Source organism: Terrapene carolina, unplaced genomic scaffold (assembly GCF_002925995.2).
Source record: "Terrapene carolina triunguis isolate 2854851 unplaced genomic scaffold, T_m_triunguis-2.0 Scaffold62, whole genome shotgun sequence".
Lineage (NCBI taxonomy): Eukaryota > Metazoa > Chordata > Testudines > Emydidae > Terrapene > Terrapene triunguis.
Window position 1 is genome coordinate 29,803,766 of NW_020664413.1, and position 13,864 is coordinate 29,817,629.

The following is a 13,864-nucleotide window of genomic DNA, read 5'->3' on the forward strand; positions in this document are numbered from 1 at the left end:
GACTTCAGCTACGCTATTCTCGTAGCTGAAGTTGCGTTTCCTATATCGATCCCCCGCCCCAGTGTGGACCAGCCCTAAGGAGCATTGTACTCTTTTTCTGCAGCAGTTAGCTACCTACAGTGATACTGTAACATTCAGCTGAACAGCTTGCTCAGATAGAGCTTTCACAGATTTTCAGGTTTTGTTCTGGAAGTTTTTCTTGTGTTATGGCAGTGGCCTCAAGTTCTGCCTTACCTGCTGAACTCCAGTCATATACAAATGCCAAGGAGACTCTTGCCAAGAGGCAGGGACTCAAATTAGTGGTTTATTTATTATGTCCAAAATGGATGTTTGGATTTCGGTGTATCCTCTTTCCACCCTCTGCTGTAGTAACACTGTTTCCCTGTTGTTGTTTTTTTCTTGTGCCATGATTCCATTGGGCTCATCTTTCACACAATATGATTCAGAATAACTTTTCTAAAATTGATCATACCTTGGGGGGTGCCATTCAGCGAAATAAATTATCTTAATTTTTTTGTCTTAACTAAAAGAAACTGTGTTTCTACAGTGTCATCCATAAAAATGTGGTAACCTGACTTTCTTTTTTAGGTTGTTGCTTACCACTATTGCCAAGCTGACAACACATATACGTGTCTTGTCCCAGAATTTGTGCACAGTATTGCAGCTTTACTTTGCCGGTCACATCAGTTAACAGCATATAGAGATCTTCTGATAAAAGAGCCTCATCTACAAAGTATGCTTAGCCTTAGATCCTGTGTCCAAGATCCAGTAGCAGCTTTTAAAAGAGGAGTGTTGGAACCACTTGCAAACCTCAGGAAAGGTATGCCAAATAGCAGGTTACTCAGAAACTGTCTCTAAACTTTGTAAATGACCAAAAAACCCTAAAGTAATCTGATATATGTATTTAATGGTCTGAGGGAGATGATTAAATGTATAGGAATGACTTCACTAGTGGGAATGTTTTTCTTTAATCTCTTTCGGTTATAATCATTTTTGATGTTACTGGTAAGAATAGTAGACAATTTTCAGACAGAAGTATTTTAGTTTTAAAATAACGTCCTCCAATATTAAAAGTAATGTTTTCCTGACTCTCTTTAAAATGTCAGTGAAAACATGGTCACACTTATTGTTAAGGATACATTTATAAATTATAGGCAGGACTCCTATCACCCATTAAGGTTGCCCACCACTTCCCATTGTAAGACCCAGTTTTTAGCTGTGTATAACTTTGCCCTACTTTAACTGTCTGGGCTGAAATTTTCAATGCTGGGTGTCTGCCTCAGGTTGAATTTGGAAAACATCAGCTTAAAGCAATTTGGTGTTTCTGAATACAAGGCTGAAAGAAAAAAATACGTTTTGCCCATGTTACAAAATTCTAGTATCCTTTCTTTGAAAAGCTCTAGCACTCCCATGCTGTGGAGCAGGAACTTGAAATTTTGCAGGGAAGTGGCATATGTGTGAGGGAGCTTTCTTTTGCTGTTCTCATGAAAATCCACTCGAATTTGGCAAATTGTAAGTCTTTGAAAAATCACAGTTCATGCATGCTCAGTAGAAACTTCTTATATTTTAGCAGGTAAATTCCCCAAGATTCCATCTGCACTGGTCTACTCCGGCCCAGGGCTGAGCAGGACTCTCCCTGTAATTGCTGCACAGGGCTGCTACGTGCCAAGCCAGGGCTGGGTCTGAGCACCTGAGCTGAGAGCAGGAAGCCTGTCTCCCCCATGCTCTCGATGACCCTCCTGCTGGGCCCAGGCAGCATGCAGGAGTAAGCTGCCCAATTCAAATACAAAGGAGACAAAAGCCAGACCTCCAGGGGGATGTGGGGAGAGTAGATTGGGACAAGGAATCTGGGTGTGGTGGGGACTGGAGGCTGCTGGGAACAGGGGAAGAGGAAAAAGGAAAGTGGGACTAGGAGTTGGGATGTGGGGGGAGCGAGCGATGGTGGCTGAGATTGGATGAGGAGTCAGAGGAGAGATTGTAATTGAGAAACAGTGGATTATGGGGAGGGAAAAGGTAAGATGAGAGAAAAGACAGATATGATGAGCCAGGTTGTGGGGGAAGACCTGAAACTGGAGCAAGGAGCTGGGGGTTGGGGAGGATGGGGAGTGTGGGATAGACTGTTGTGGTGTGTTGAAAGGGGTGAGGCTAGGACTTGTTGGGACTTGGATGAGAAGCCTGAATGTAGTGGAGCCTGGGACTAAGTAGGTGAGGACAATGGGGCTGAGATGAGGATTTGTGATGGGGAAGGGACTGGTTGGAGCGGGTGGGGAAGAAGGGGTCCCCTCTCTGAAGGAATATGCAGAAGAGTCTTGGCCCACTAGAGCATGCTATCCTCCAGAGCTTGGAATGGAGCCCAGGATTCCCGAGTCTCACCATTCTTTTGTTGTCAGCAAATAATGGTGAAACCCACTGGCAACGTATGTCTCATCCCTCTTTAGTGCTGGTCCGCGTAGAGGGTGAAAACACACTACTGCTATCAGTTACACCATAGCTGAAGTGGCAGTGTGTGCTTTCTTAAAAAAAAATAGGAAATTACATACTATGTTAAAAGAACATTATTAAAATTTAAAAGTCAAGTGGCCAAAAATTAGGAAACGTTATAATTAAGATTGCCTGTGGAACCTTAATTCAGCCCCTTTGTGCATATGCATTATGATACTTTCCTTAATTCTGTGGTCACATACTGTTTTTTCCATGGGATCCTTACCTCGTATGGTGCACAGAATGGACAGTGCTCACTTAATGAGCAGCTATATTTTGTTTTCTCTTTTTTCAATATTTTGCCCCATGTCTTATTTACAAAGGTTTAATAAATGATTAATAAAAGTTCTAATAAATGGTTATTCGTTAGAATCAAAGGGTCAATAAGTGCTTGTAATTACATATGGAACCTTCTATTGATGTTCTTATAACGATCTATAACACCTACTACTCATGTCTTTAACATGCTTATAACATGTATTAATCATTTAATCTTTTCAGTATACCATTTACAAAGTGGAGCTTTAATATAAAGTGTGACTGAAAACACAGTTGGAAATGTGTAGATGTTCCCCTGCAGTATTTGTAACCCAGACATTGCAGCATAGTGCTAGTCATAAGATCTAGAAAATGAAACTATGAACTATTTTAATTGACTAAAGAGTAAAGTGCCAAAAAGCAAACAAACTGCATAAATAATAAATTAGATTTTAAAAATTCAGTTTTAATCTAAAGTGAGATTAGTGATGGTGGTGATTTTTGGTTGGATATTCTGACTTGCAAAATTTCTCCTGGTGTATATAAAGTTATCTTTACTGCCAAGGTTTTCAAAATTGTGCATAAAAATGAGTCTCCGTTTATGGGAAAATGTGCAATCTCCTGTTGTTTTTTACTTTTATTATTCAGAGCAGAGAATTCCAGAGGAAGAATACATCATTTTGATAGATGGTTTAAATGAGGCTGAATTCCATAAACCTGATTATGGTGACACACTTTCTTCATTTATCACAAACATTATCTCTAAATTTCCTTCCTGGTTGAAGCTGATTGTGACTGTAAGAACTAACTTTCAGGTAAAAATCATATTTTTAGTTTAACTTTTTTTCTTAAAAGTGACCTTTTACACTGCTACAATGATATAACCTTGAAAGAATGCTCTTTTAGGTGAATTCCAAGACCTAAATAAAAATTGTGCCATATATTCTTTCTTTATGGTGGATAAATAGGTTTTTTTCTCCCTTGTTTTCTGGAGTATGCCAGTGAGATAAGTGACAAAACATGAGCTACAGTTTTCTTAGACCTCAGGTGAGATGAGAATGGGATATTGAATCAATAGAAGTTAGGAGTTCTCAACATCTTATAGAATGTGAGGTGGTTAGTTCTCAACTAAAGGTTGATTTATTTGGGATTTCTCCTGAAAGGATCACCTATTTAGAATAAGTCTTTCTCTAATACATAGTCCATGAAACAACTATCTGGATTCTGGGAGGCATGGGGCTACAGTAGTTTCATAATGTCAATGCCCCTAGACTGAAAGTTCAGATTATTTATCCATTTATCTGTTTTTAATTGCATAGGAAATGCATTATATTATAATGGTGCTCATTTATACTAAAGGTGTTTGAAAAGTTTGCTAGACCTGCAAATATGTATTGCTCTGCCTGAAAAGCAGTTGTATATCTATCATCTGAATTACTGTTTTTTATACACCATAAATATGTGTTCAGGTAAAACCACTATACCTAGATCACCCGTTCTGTAACTGTCAATTCTCCCTAACTAAATAGTCATGCATGCTCAGTCAGTACTTGGATGGGAGACCTCCGAGGAACACCTGCTGCAGGAAGTGGTGGTGATGGTCCTCTTCTCTCTGAGTCATTACTGAACTATTTGTAAGCAAAGGGATGTAAAACAGTTTCCTAGCCAAATTCCAGTTCTGGTAACTTTGTATTCTGCTGCCCTAAATTTGAAATGACCACTATATATCCTTCATCTACCCTTCAGAGGTTCGTTAATAAAGTGTTCTGAGATTCGCAGAAGAAAGATGATGATGTAGTGTAAAAATATAAAATGTGTTACCTGTTTTCAGGTTACTATATTTACAAGAGCATAATAGAGCTAATAGATCTTTCTTTTCTCTATCTAATGCCTCTCACAAAAGAAAAATATAGTGAAGCTAGACTGTGAATTTTCAATTCTGAAATGCTATAATATGTGTGTGTGTGCGTGTTTTGTTACAGGAAAATACGAGTTCACTACCCTTTTTCAAAATATCCCTAGATGACTTCACAGATAACAAAGAAATCCATGGTGACTTGAATTCATATATTCAGTACAGGATCAATAGCAGTCAGGAAATTATAAACAATATATCTTTAAATGGGAAAGCTGATGCAGCCATAATCGGGAAAGTGAGTAACCACCTGATCATGAAGAGCTTGGGATCTTACCTCTATTTGAAACTGACACTGGATCTTTTTCAGAAAGGTCACTTGGTGATAAAAAGTGCAAGCTACAAGGTAGTTCCTGTGTCTCTATCAGAACTTTATTTGCTACAGTGCAACATGAAGTTCATGACCAACTCTGCTTTTGAGAGAGCACTGCCAGTGTTAAATGTGGCACTAGCATCCCTTCATCCCATGACAGATGACCAGATTTTCCAAGCTATTAATGCTGGTCAAGTAAATGGTGAACAGGACTGGGAAGACTTCCAACAGAGGATGGAGGCCCTTTCATGCTTTCTGATAAAAAGGCGTGACAAAACACGTATGTTCTGCCATCCTTCCTTCAGGGAATGGCTTGTTTGGAGAGCGGATGGTGAAAATACAAACTTCTTATGTGAGCCAAGGTAAATTAAGGCTGCAATAAGCTGTAATATGTACAGATAGCTGCTGTTACAGATTTTAATTATCACTTTTGATCACTGATGGGAGGAGAGAGTAATGTTAAACAGATGCATCTTTTTCAAAGGAAAAGCTGTGCATGTTTAAAGCCAGGTTTTGTCTTCTAATGCCTAGATGTAACTCCTGATGGAATCAATGAGAACTGGGCCTATATATCTGAGAGCAGAATTTACCCTTAGTAGATTAATTAAGCTGTGTGATTTTACTACCTTGGTGAAGAAGTGTAATTTATGAGAAGTCTCCTATTTTTATCTCCTTGGCAAAATCTGCAATAGGAAAATACTATAAGGTTTCTTACAAACTCAGACTTTGAAAGCTACCTTTTGTATTGGGAAATAGGGCAATAGATCATTTTGTCTCATCTTCTTTTGTTTTTTTTTTTAAATTACTCAGACATTCCCAGTCTCATTATTTCAATTTGACCCTACTCCCCTTTCTTGGGTTGTATAGTATGCGTCATGTAAGTCAGAGCCACTGAAAAACACTGTGTGCGCACATTTTGGTAGCCTGCATAGTCCATTTTGTCAGCCTGCATTGTCCGTTTTGCCACACTATTCAGGGGTTTGGAGTTTAGTCCTTTAAAAAACATTTTAAAATGAGTTAGGACCATCACACATACATAAAGTAGATTTTGGTGATAATTCTAAACATGGATTTACCAGTATTGCACCCAGCTACCTCAGAATTTTAAGAATTCAGTTCTCCTGAGTTTTACAAAACCATGGGTTTTACATGATAAAACTGATCTAATAACAATTGAATTTAATTATGTAGAATTCACCACTCTGTGTTTGCTTCATATAACAATGCCCAGAATTATATCAGAAGCTGTAGATTTCCTGAAAAGGTGACTGCTGTAGTATGCTAGGCATATGTTTCAAGCTGATGGTGGTTTTTGTCTGTCTGTGTGTGTTTTCATTTTATTATGAAAATAAAAGGATTCTCTGTCATTTTTTAAGGGCTTGAGGGTTTTAACAGAATTTCATATCTGATTAGAGGTATGGAAAAATGAAACAGTCAGATTTAGCAGAACATTGACTTGTTGACTTCACCCCTTCCATCTCCAATCAGTGGGGATTCTGATCTGGTGCTTGGGACCTGAACACTTTTTATGAGACGACTCTTTAGATTTCCCATGACCCTGTTCAATTCAGATTTATTCTTTTAGAAGTGAATTCACTTTACTTAGAGACAGAGCTCTGTTGTCCCCTCTCCTAATGTCAAAACTTATGAACTCAGGACAAGTATTAAAAAGTTTTCTCTCTTGTGACATTTGAAAATTTTAGTATTTAATTTGACACATGGAGATATTTGAAAAGTTTAACTAGGTGAAACAAAAAACATTGAAGTTTGAATGACATAAATGTATGAACGTATTGTGTGATGTAACTAAATCTTTACTAAGTAAGTGTGTGCTGCTCTCTCATTTCCTTCCTTTTGCTAGGAATGGGCATGCTCTACTGGCATTCATGTTTTCTCGGCAAGAGGGAAAATTAAACCGTCAGCAAACGATGGAACTTGGTCATCACATTCTTAAAGCACACATTTTCAAGGTAAAATCCACATATTTTAAAAACACAGTTGTATGATATCAGTATAAATGCACAAATGTCTGAGATGATTTCAGACTGGTTCCTTTAATAGTTACAAACCACCTCTATAAACACCTAATATTCTTACAAATATTTTTTACAAATTATGCCTCATCCATATAAAGAAATGTAAATTCTCTCTGCAATCCTATTTCTAAAAGTATCTCTTTATTTTATCATTTCTCCTAGGGTCTCAGTAAAAAAACTGGAATTTCTTCCAGTCACCTTCAATCCCTGTGGATTGGATATAGCACAGATGGATTGTCAGCTGCCCTTGCTTCTCTGAGAAACCTCTATACACCTAATGTGAAGGTAAGAAAATAAGAATTATGTACTGAGGACGCCACCTGAATCACAAATGGATCTGACTTTGCACCGATGAAATCAAAGGGAGTTTTGCCACTGACTTCAGTGAGGACAGGATTAGACCTAATGTGAAAATATCATACATAATTAAAATACCAGTGATAACTAGATGTCATCCAGAGATGGTCTGTGAATAATATTTAAGTGCTATAAAGTCAGCAAAGGGGGAAGTAAAGGTTTGCTTTTCTAGGGCCAACTTATAAATTGCAATGAATACCTTAAGATTTTTTTTGCCTAGAGAGTCAGTATACTTTTAAAATAGACACTGAGAATCTGGAGGACATTTCTCAACAAATCATAAACATTTTTATGAGATTAAATTTCAGACCAAATTTATGGGAAGGTAAATTTGTTGCCCTGCAGCTGAATGAATGCTATTTGTGTTGTGCCCTTCTTTAGCTTTTGTGTTTTACTGGGGAATTTGACTTCTGTGACTATCAGAAACAGTCTGTTCTTCACTTTGTTGCATTTTATCTCATTTTGGATTATTCCTAAATCTTAATCCAAATGGGTATTTAATACATGAATCAATTTAAACAAAATCAAAACAAATCTCTACCCCAAGCAGAGATTTTACTCCAGAATAGAAATGCCAGAGACTCCATGAAGTCTACTAGGAATTTTGCTGTTGCGATCAATTGTACAAAGAGGGCATTTGGATTAGTATGGTGATGGGCAGCAGTTTAAAACCCTGACATAGAGAGAGAGAGAGACAGTAGAAAACGTGCTGAGCTTAAACATTAAACTGAGAAGATCTGAATTTCAACAGATTGCATGGATGCATAGTGAAGTATGAGGACTCCTGAGTTCCACACCCGTTTCTGTTTTTTACTTTGGGACAGGTCACTTAATGCCTCAGTTTGCCCGTTTGTAAAATGGGTGTGGTGCTTAGTTGTTTGTAAAGTAATTTGAGAAGCTATGTTAAAAGTTAAGTATTATTTTATCACAAATGATTCTCTGTGGGAGGAATTGAAAATAAAACCCACCTATCTAACAGGTGTTGTGGGGTGGTCCAATATATATTGAGTTCTTAGTTGTTATATAAATAACTTAAATTTAATCTCATTTGTCTTGACCCTTCTGAAACCTTTGCTGAAACAGCTAATGTGGGGTCATTTTAAAGACTGTGTGGTTTTTAATAGGTATTGTAAAATATCTGTTTTTGTAGAAATCTGTGTAACTTATTTGTGGCACCATGCTGTCTTAACGGTATTGGTTTGCTTTATACATCCACTGTCTTTTAAAACAGAACTTGCAAAAATTATGCATGTAATTAAAAGAATTTTCAGAATCATAATGGTGAATGAATACCTACAATTCTTCTGGATAGTTTAAGGGGTATTTCTGTGAAAAGCCACTTTAATTCATACAAAAATCCTTCAGTGATGGATTTTAATTTCAGCAGAGAGCTGCTAATGTCATAGATTCATAGATGCCAACGTTTAATTACAGCCTAAAAAAAGTGTCCTTTTAAAGGAAAATATTTTTAATATATAATTTAAAGCAAGTCATAAATTGACTGGAGAAAATCCATATATTGGAAAATGAGTTCAAAATATGCCCTTGCCAGTAAGGTTAAGTATAGTTCTTTTGACTATAATTTCACAACCCTGCAATGTGGAGATTTTATGTGGTAAATGCACAAAACCTTGTTTTTTAAAAATCTGACACAAATGTGCAGGAAGTTCAGTTACGGATTCTTCTTCTGTTTAAAATCTTACTATTGATTGTGTCTTGGAGACTGATCCAGTTCTCATTAAAGTCAGTGGAGTCTTTCCCTCGATTTTGACTGCTCACATTTTATGTCTGAGTGAGCGCTATATTGACAAGTTATCAGGAGCCCAAGGACCACACCCAGTTTACTAATTTAGAGCAGAATTTAGTCTCCTCATTTTAAATATGCTGAAGTGTAGTACCAAAGATTAGTTTCTAGCATGTGATGACCTATTTTAAACTATACAATCCAGCATGCAGAAGGAGTTGTGTCCTTTCCTGAGGTTCAGTATACTCCTCCCTCTTCCTCCTATGAATGCTAATGCAGGGGAGTGTGACATGGCCATGTCCATCTTTACCCCAGTTGCAGTAGACTGTGCCCTAGGGGGTGCAGAGAGAGACCAGGCAAACATAAGGGAGAAGGAAACTCCTTATATCATTGCTCTCACTGTGCACATACTAAGAGCCATCTACAATCTGGCTGTTGATTAAAACAGAAAAAAATTGCTAGCCATTTAGCTGTCATTTACCCACATAGTCAGACCTTGGCAGTGGTTTAATTGTAATATTAAAAAGAAGCAGCCCCTGACTTGAGGTCACGTGTGCCTGTTTCAAATATTTTCAAATATGCCTGTAAAACCCTAAAATACAAATGAGTAGGAGGAACAATGAGGCATTGAACCCAGTGATGTCAACTAGAGCTAATAATAGGTTTCATAGTGGACCTATCCTACAAAAACATATGCATGTGAGTAACTGTATTTGCAGGACTAAGCCTTTAGATTGCCCTTCTTTTGTGTGTTATCTGGATTTTCATAATTTTAGCACATTTCTTTGATGACTGTGTTTTAGGGTTAGAGAAGAATTTAACAGTAATTTTAAGCCCAAATTCAACCTACCCTAAAATTATATTCTGCTGGAAGATGTCATTAATAGCAATTTAAAAATGGTGGTGGGGGGGGGGGAAATCCTTCCATTTCCAAGACAGTAGAATCATAGAATGTCAGGGTTGGAAGGGACCTCAGGAGGTCAACTAGTCCAACCCCCTGCTCAAAGCAAGACCAATCCCCAGACAGATTTTTGCCCCAGATCCCTAAATGGCCCCCACAAGGATTGAACTCACAACCCTGGGTTTAGCAGGCCAATGCTCAAACCACTGAGCTATCCCTTCCTCCCTCCCTCTCAGTAAATTAATCTAGTCAATGTTTTTGTGGACCTGAAACACGTTTTCTGTTCTTGTACTTTCCTGCTGATTCTTCAGCAGATTTAGTTGGGGTTGGTCCTGCTTTGAGCAGGGGGTTGGACTACATGACCTCCTGGGGTCTTTTCCAACCCTAATCTTCTATGATTCTATGAAACTAACGCTGGGCCCAGCCTTGTGCTCATATTGGTGATGTGGTAAGGCAAGTAAGGGAACAAGGCTATGCACACAGAAAACATGCTAATTTCAGTCACCATTAGAGATCAAGGAACATAATCTGTATTTTGCTAAATGGAAAAAGTCATGATCTGCAGGGAAATTGTTGTTGTTTTCTGAGAGGGAACAACAAACATACCATGGGGAACTTTAAAGGTGAAAGAGGTAAAATTGGGGAAAATGGGAAGTGTTGGGTCCATTATTGGAATTGCCAATGTGGGGAGGGGAGAAGGTTGCAATTTTGGCCAACTGCTAAGTGTTTTCAAAGGGTTGCAAGCAAATTATAGAGCTCCAGTGTAACAATATATGTTGTGCCATGGTAACAAATGAAAACATAGTGGTGAAGAGGTTATAAAGATTTTAAACTTCATAATATTGTGGATTTATAGCTTGAATTTAGAGCTAGTAAACCAAAGCTATAACTGCTAGCCAATGGCTTTAAAACTTTTTTTACTTCACATTAGTATCAATATGTAATAAATTCAGTTTCCATTTATAATTTTAATACCAAAATCAGAATAGAAAATGAGATACTTCTGCAGCCTCTCTAACTAAGGTGATGACATGCTATGATAAATGTGGAGAAAAAATAGCTTTGTTTAAATTCTCCTTCAGGTGAGTCGTCTGCTGATCTTGGGGGGAGCAAATGTGAATTACAGGACTGAAGTTCTAAATAACGCTCCAATACTGTGTGTTGAGTCTCACCTTGGACATGAAGAAATGGTCACTCTTCTGGTGGAATTTGGAGCTGCTCTTGATGGGACATCTGAAAATGGAATGACCCCACTTAGCTATGCAGCCGCTGCAGGTCACATGAACTTGGTTTCACTGCTCTGCAAAAAGGGTGCAAGGGTAAGCTATGACACCAAAGGATGATTTTAACTACAGTACTTATGGCTAAGAAAATATTGTATAGGCATGTTTTAGAGCAGTATTATTTATTAGCAATTTATATAGAGCACTGTGTACATACCATTTTTCTGGGGGAAAAAAACATATACCAAAGGGGTATAAACTCTTACATAGATCCTTGCCCTGAAGAGCTTACAATAGAAAGCCATAATTCTACAAAGATTTATGTATGTGCTTATCTTTACATTTGTGAGTAGTTCCATTTAATTTAATGGAGCTATTTACATGTATAAACCTTGCCAGGATTGTGGCCGAAGAGCTGAAGTTGATTGGTGATGTCCTGGGGCAGGCCTCAAGTTTGTGATGAGCAATCAGTGTCATGGCAGTGGGGGAGGGAAATAAGAGTGGAATTGCAATAAGGGGAGAGGAAACATGTTCATGGGCGAATCATCTCATTTCATAGTTGGTGGTTGTTGTTGTTGTTTTTCCATTTAATTGTATTCCTTTCTCATGTTGGGGTAGATAGATCCCAACCCTTCCTAATTTTCCGTAATCCTCCCAATTTTTGTATGTAATTACAAAACTACAAATTCAGGCTTAAAACTACTACTTTTGCAAGCACACACATTTTATACATATATCAATTACGCGTGTGTGTGAGACTCACCACCACTCAGGTCCAACGAACAGAGCAAATATCGCTGTGGCCTCAGGGAGCGTTCTTTTCCACTTCTGGCACATGCGCAGATTGCACAGTGAGGGTCTGATCAGAGGCAAGCTGCAGCGATTTTGAATGGGTTGAGGCATTGCTGGATTTACTGCCCAAGCCACAGGCAGTGTATTGCTCTCAAACTGCCCTGTGTGGACCCTGATGGTGAGCTTTAGGACCTAGAGCACGCCAGCAGGGTCTACACAGAGCAGATAAAGTGCAACATGTGGCTTGAGTGGTGACTCCAGCACCCCAAACCCCACTGACAGTCGCCGTGGCTTGCCTTCTGTGAGACCCTCACTGCGCAGTCTGCGGCAGAGGATAAGCTACAGGGGCAGGAGGAGGAGGAGAGGAAACATGACAGAGGAGGGAGAAGAGGATCATACCGGGAAGGAGGTTCAGACTGGCTGAGGTAATTAAGGGCCTCCCTAGGTGGCATAGGAGGGTAGCTTTCCTAGGGCTGATTCTCCCCTTCTTCCTGTCCAGGAGTAGGAGCCGAGGCCCCCTCCCTTGCCCATAGACAGGGAGGGTGAGGGAGAGATGTCCCATTTTCTGTGAGAGGTCCCAGGCCGGGGGGAAGAGAGATCTAAGCAACCTCCCTGATTCCTCACCAGTTGTTTTCATAAACGTCTGTAAAAGTCTCAGAGCAAGATTGCCATCTCTGGCCAAGTGCAAATACAAAGCACTCAACTGGAAATTAGTGCGGGGGAGATCTCCAACCTCCTTTATTTTGGCTGAGGGATTTGAAGGAGAGGAGTTACAATTACTTGGTGTGCAGGAGGACAGAAATTGTTTCAGGCATACGTAGGGACATGTATATGGGGGAGAGAAGACATGGAGTGGAAGAAGGAAGTAAATAGAGAATGTGAATATAAGTGGAACTAGTTGAATATAGGTTATGAGAATGAGGGAACAAAGGCTGAGATGTAGGTTTGGTGCAGAGCTCTGGAGAACATTGAAGGTGAGGAATGTTGATTGATTAATCAACATTTTCCTGAGATGTTTTTATATGGTGATTTATTAGGGTGATTTATTTATTTGTTTCTCCTGTGTCAAATTATGAGTAACAAAAGTGCAGAATGAACAAAATCCTGTTGTGTTGTTTCCCCCCCCCCACAGATTAAACATTAAATATTTGGCAGAGAAATTGGCTTTTAGTATTTGTATTTAGTATTTGCCACATGTATAAAATGCTCATTAACGGATACTTATTCCTGTTACTTGCACTGTAAGCTCTTTGGGACAGGGACCAGCTCTTTGTTATGACTTGATATACTGCCTAACACAATGGGGCTCTGATCCATGACTGGGACTCCTAAGCACATAATACAAGGAATAATAATATGCATCCAGAACGCAGAGACTTAAAGGCCAGAAGGAGGGACTCTTGTGATCATCTAGTCTGACCCACTGCTTAACACAAGCCATTGGACTTCCCTGAATTAATTCCTGCTTCAAATCCAATAGCGGTGGTTGCACTGTAATAATGGAGAGGTCTCTAAACGGGGCCATACATTATTTAGTTCCTAAGTTTCTTGCTGATGGCAGAGATGTTGCTCCACATGTCCTCTTCATTTGTCTCATGTTTTGGGGCTATAAATAATCACTTTCCATACCTAATGGAGCTGTATGAGAGACCAAAGGTAGAAAAAATAAATCAAATGCTTTCTATCCAAATTCTTGTTGCTGTTATAAAAAATATAACCCAATAGCAGATTTTAAAAAATCCCCGAAAAACCCACAATGCAATTGCTATGCCAGCTCTAGTTTTACTTCTCACATTGAAAAATAGAAAAGCTCACAATCTAAGATGGAAACAGACAAAATAACT

At 38.7% G+C, this 13,864-nt stretch overlaps 1 protein-coding gene across 1 annotated transcript in view; it reads left to right on the forward strand.

The window, feature by feature from the left end:
- TANC1 (tetratricopeptide repeat, ankyrin repeat and coiled-coil containing 1) overlaps positions 1-13,864 on the forward strand; it is a 198,753-nt gene that overhangs the window by 138,337 nt on the left and 46,552 nt on the right. Inside the window, exons 10-15 of the mRNA XM_026647491.1 lie at positions 589-820; positions 3,388-3,554; positions 4,722-5,329; positions 6,829-6,937; positions 7,166-7,288; positions 11,088-11,324. Of these exons, the coding sequence (XP_026503276.1) occupies positions 589-820; positions 3,388-3,554; positions 4,722-5,329; positions 6,829-6,937; positions 7,166-7,288; positions 11,088-11,324 (1,476 nt within the window). The remainder of the gene's footprint in view (positions 1-588; positions 821-3,387; positions 3,555-4,721; positions 5,330-6,828; positions 6,938-7,165; positions 7,289-11,087; positions 11,325-13,864) is intronic.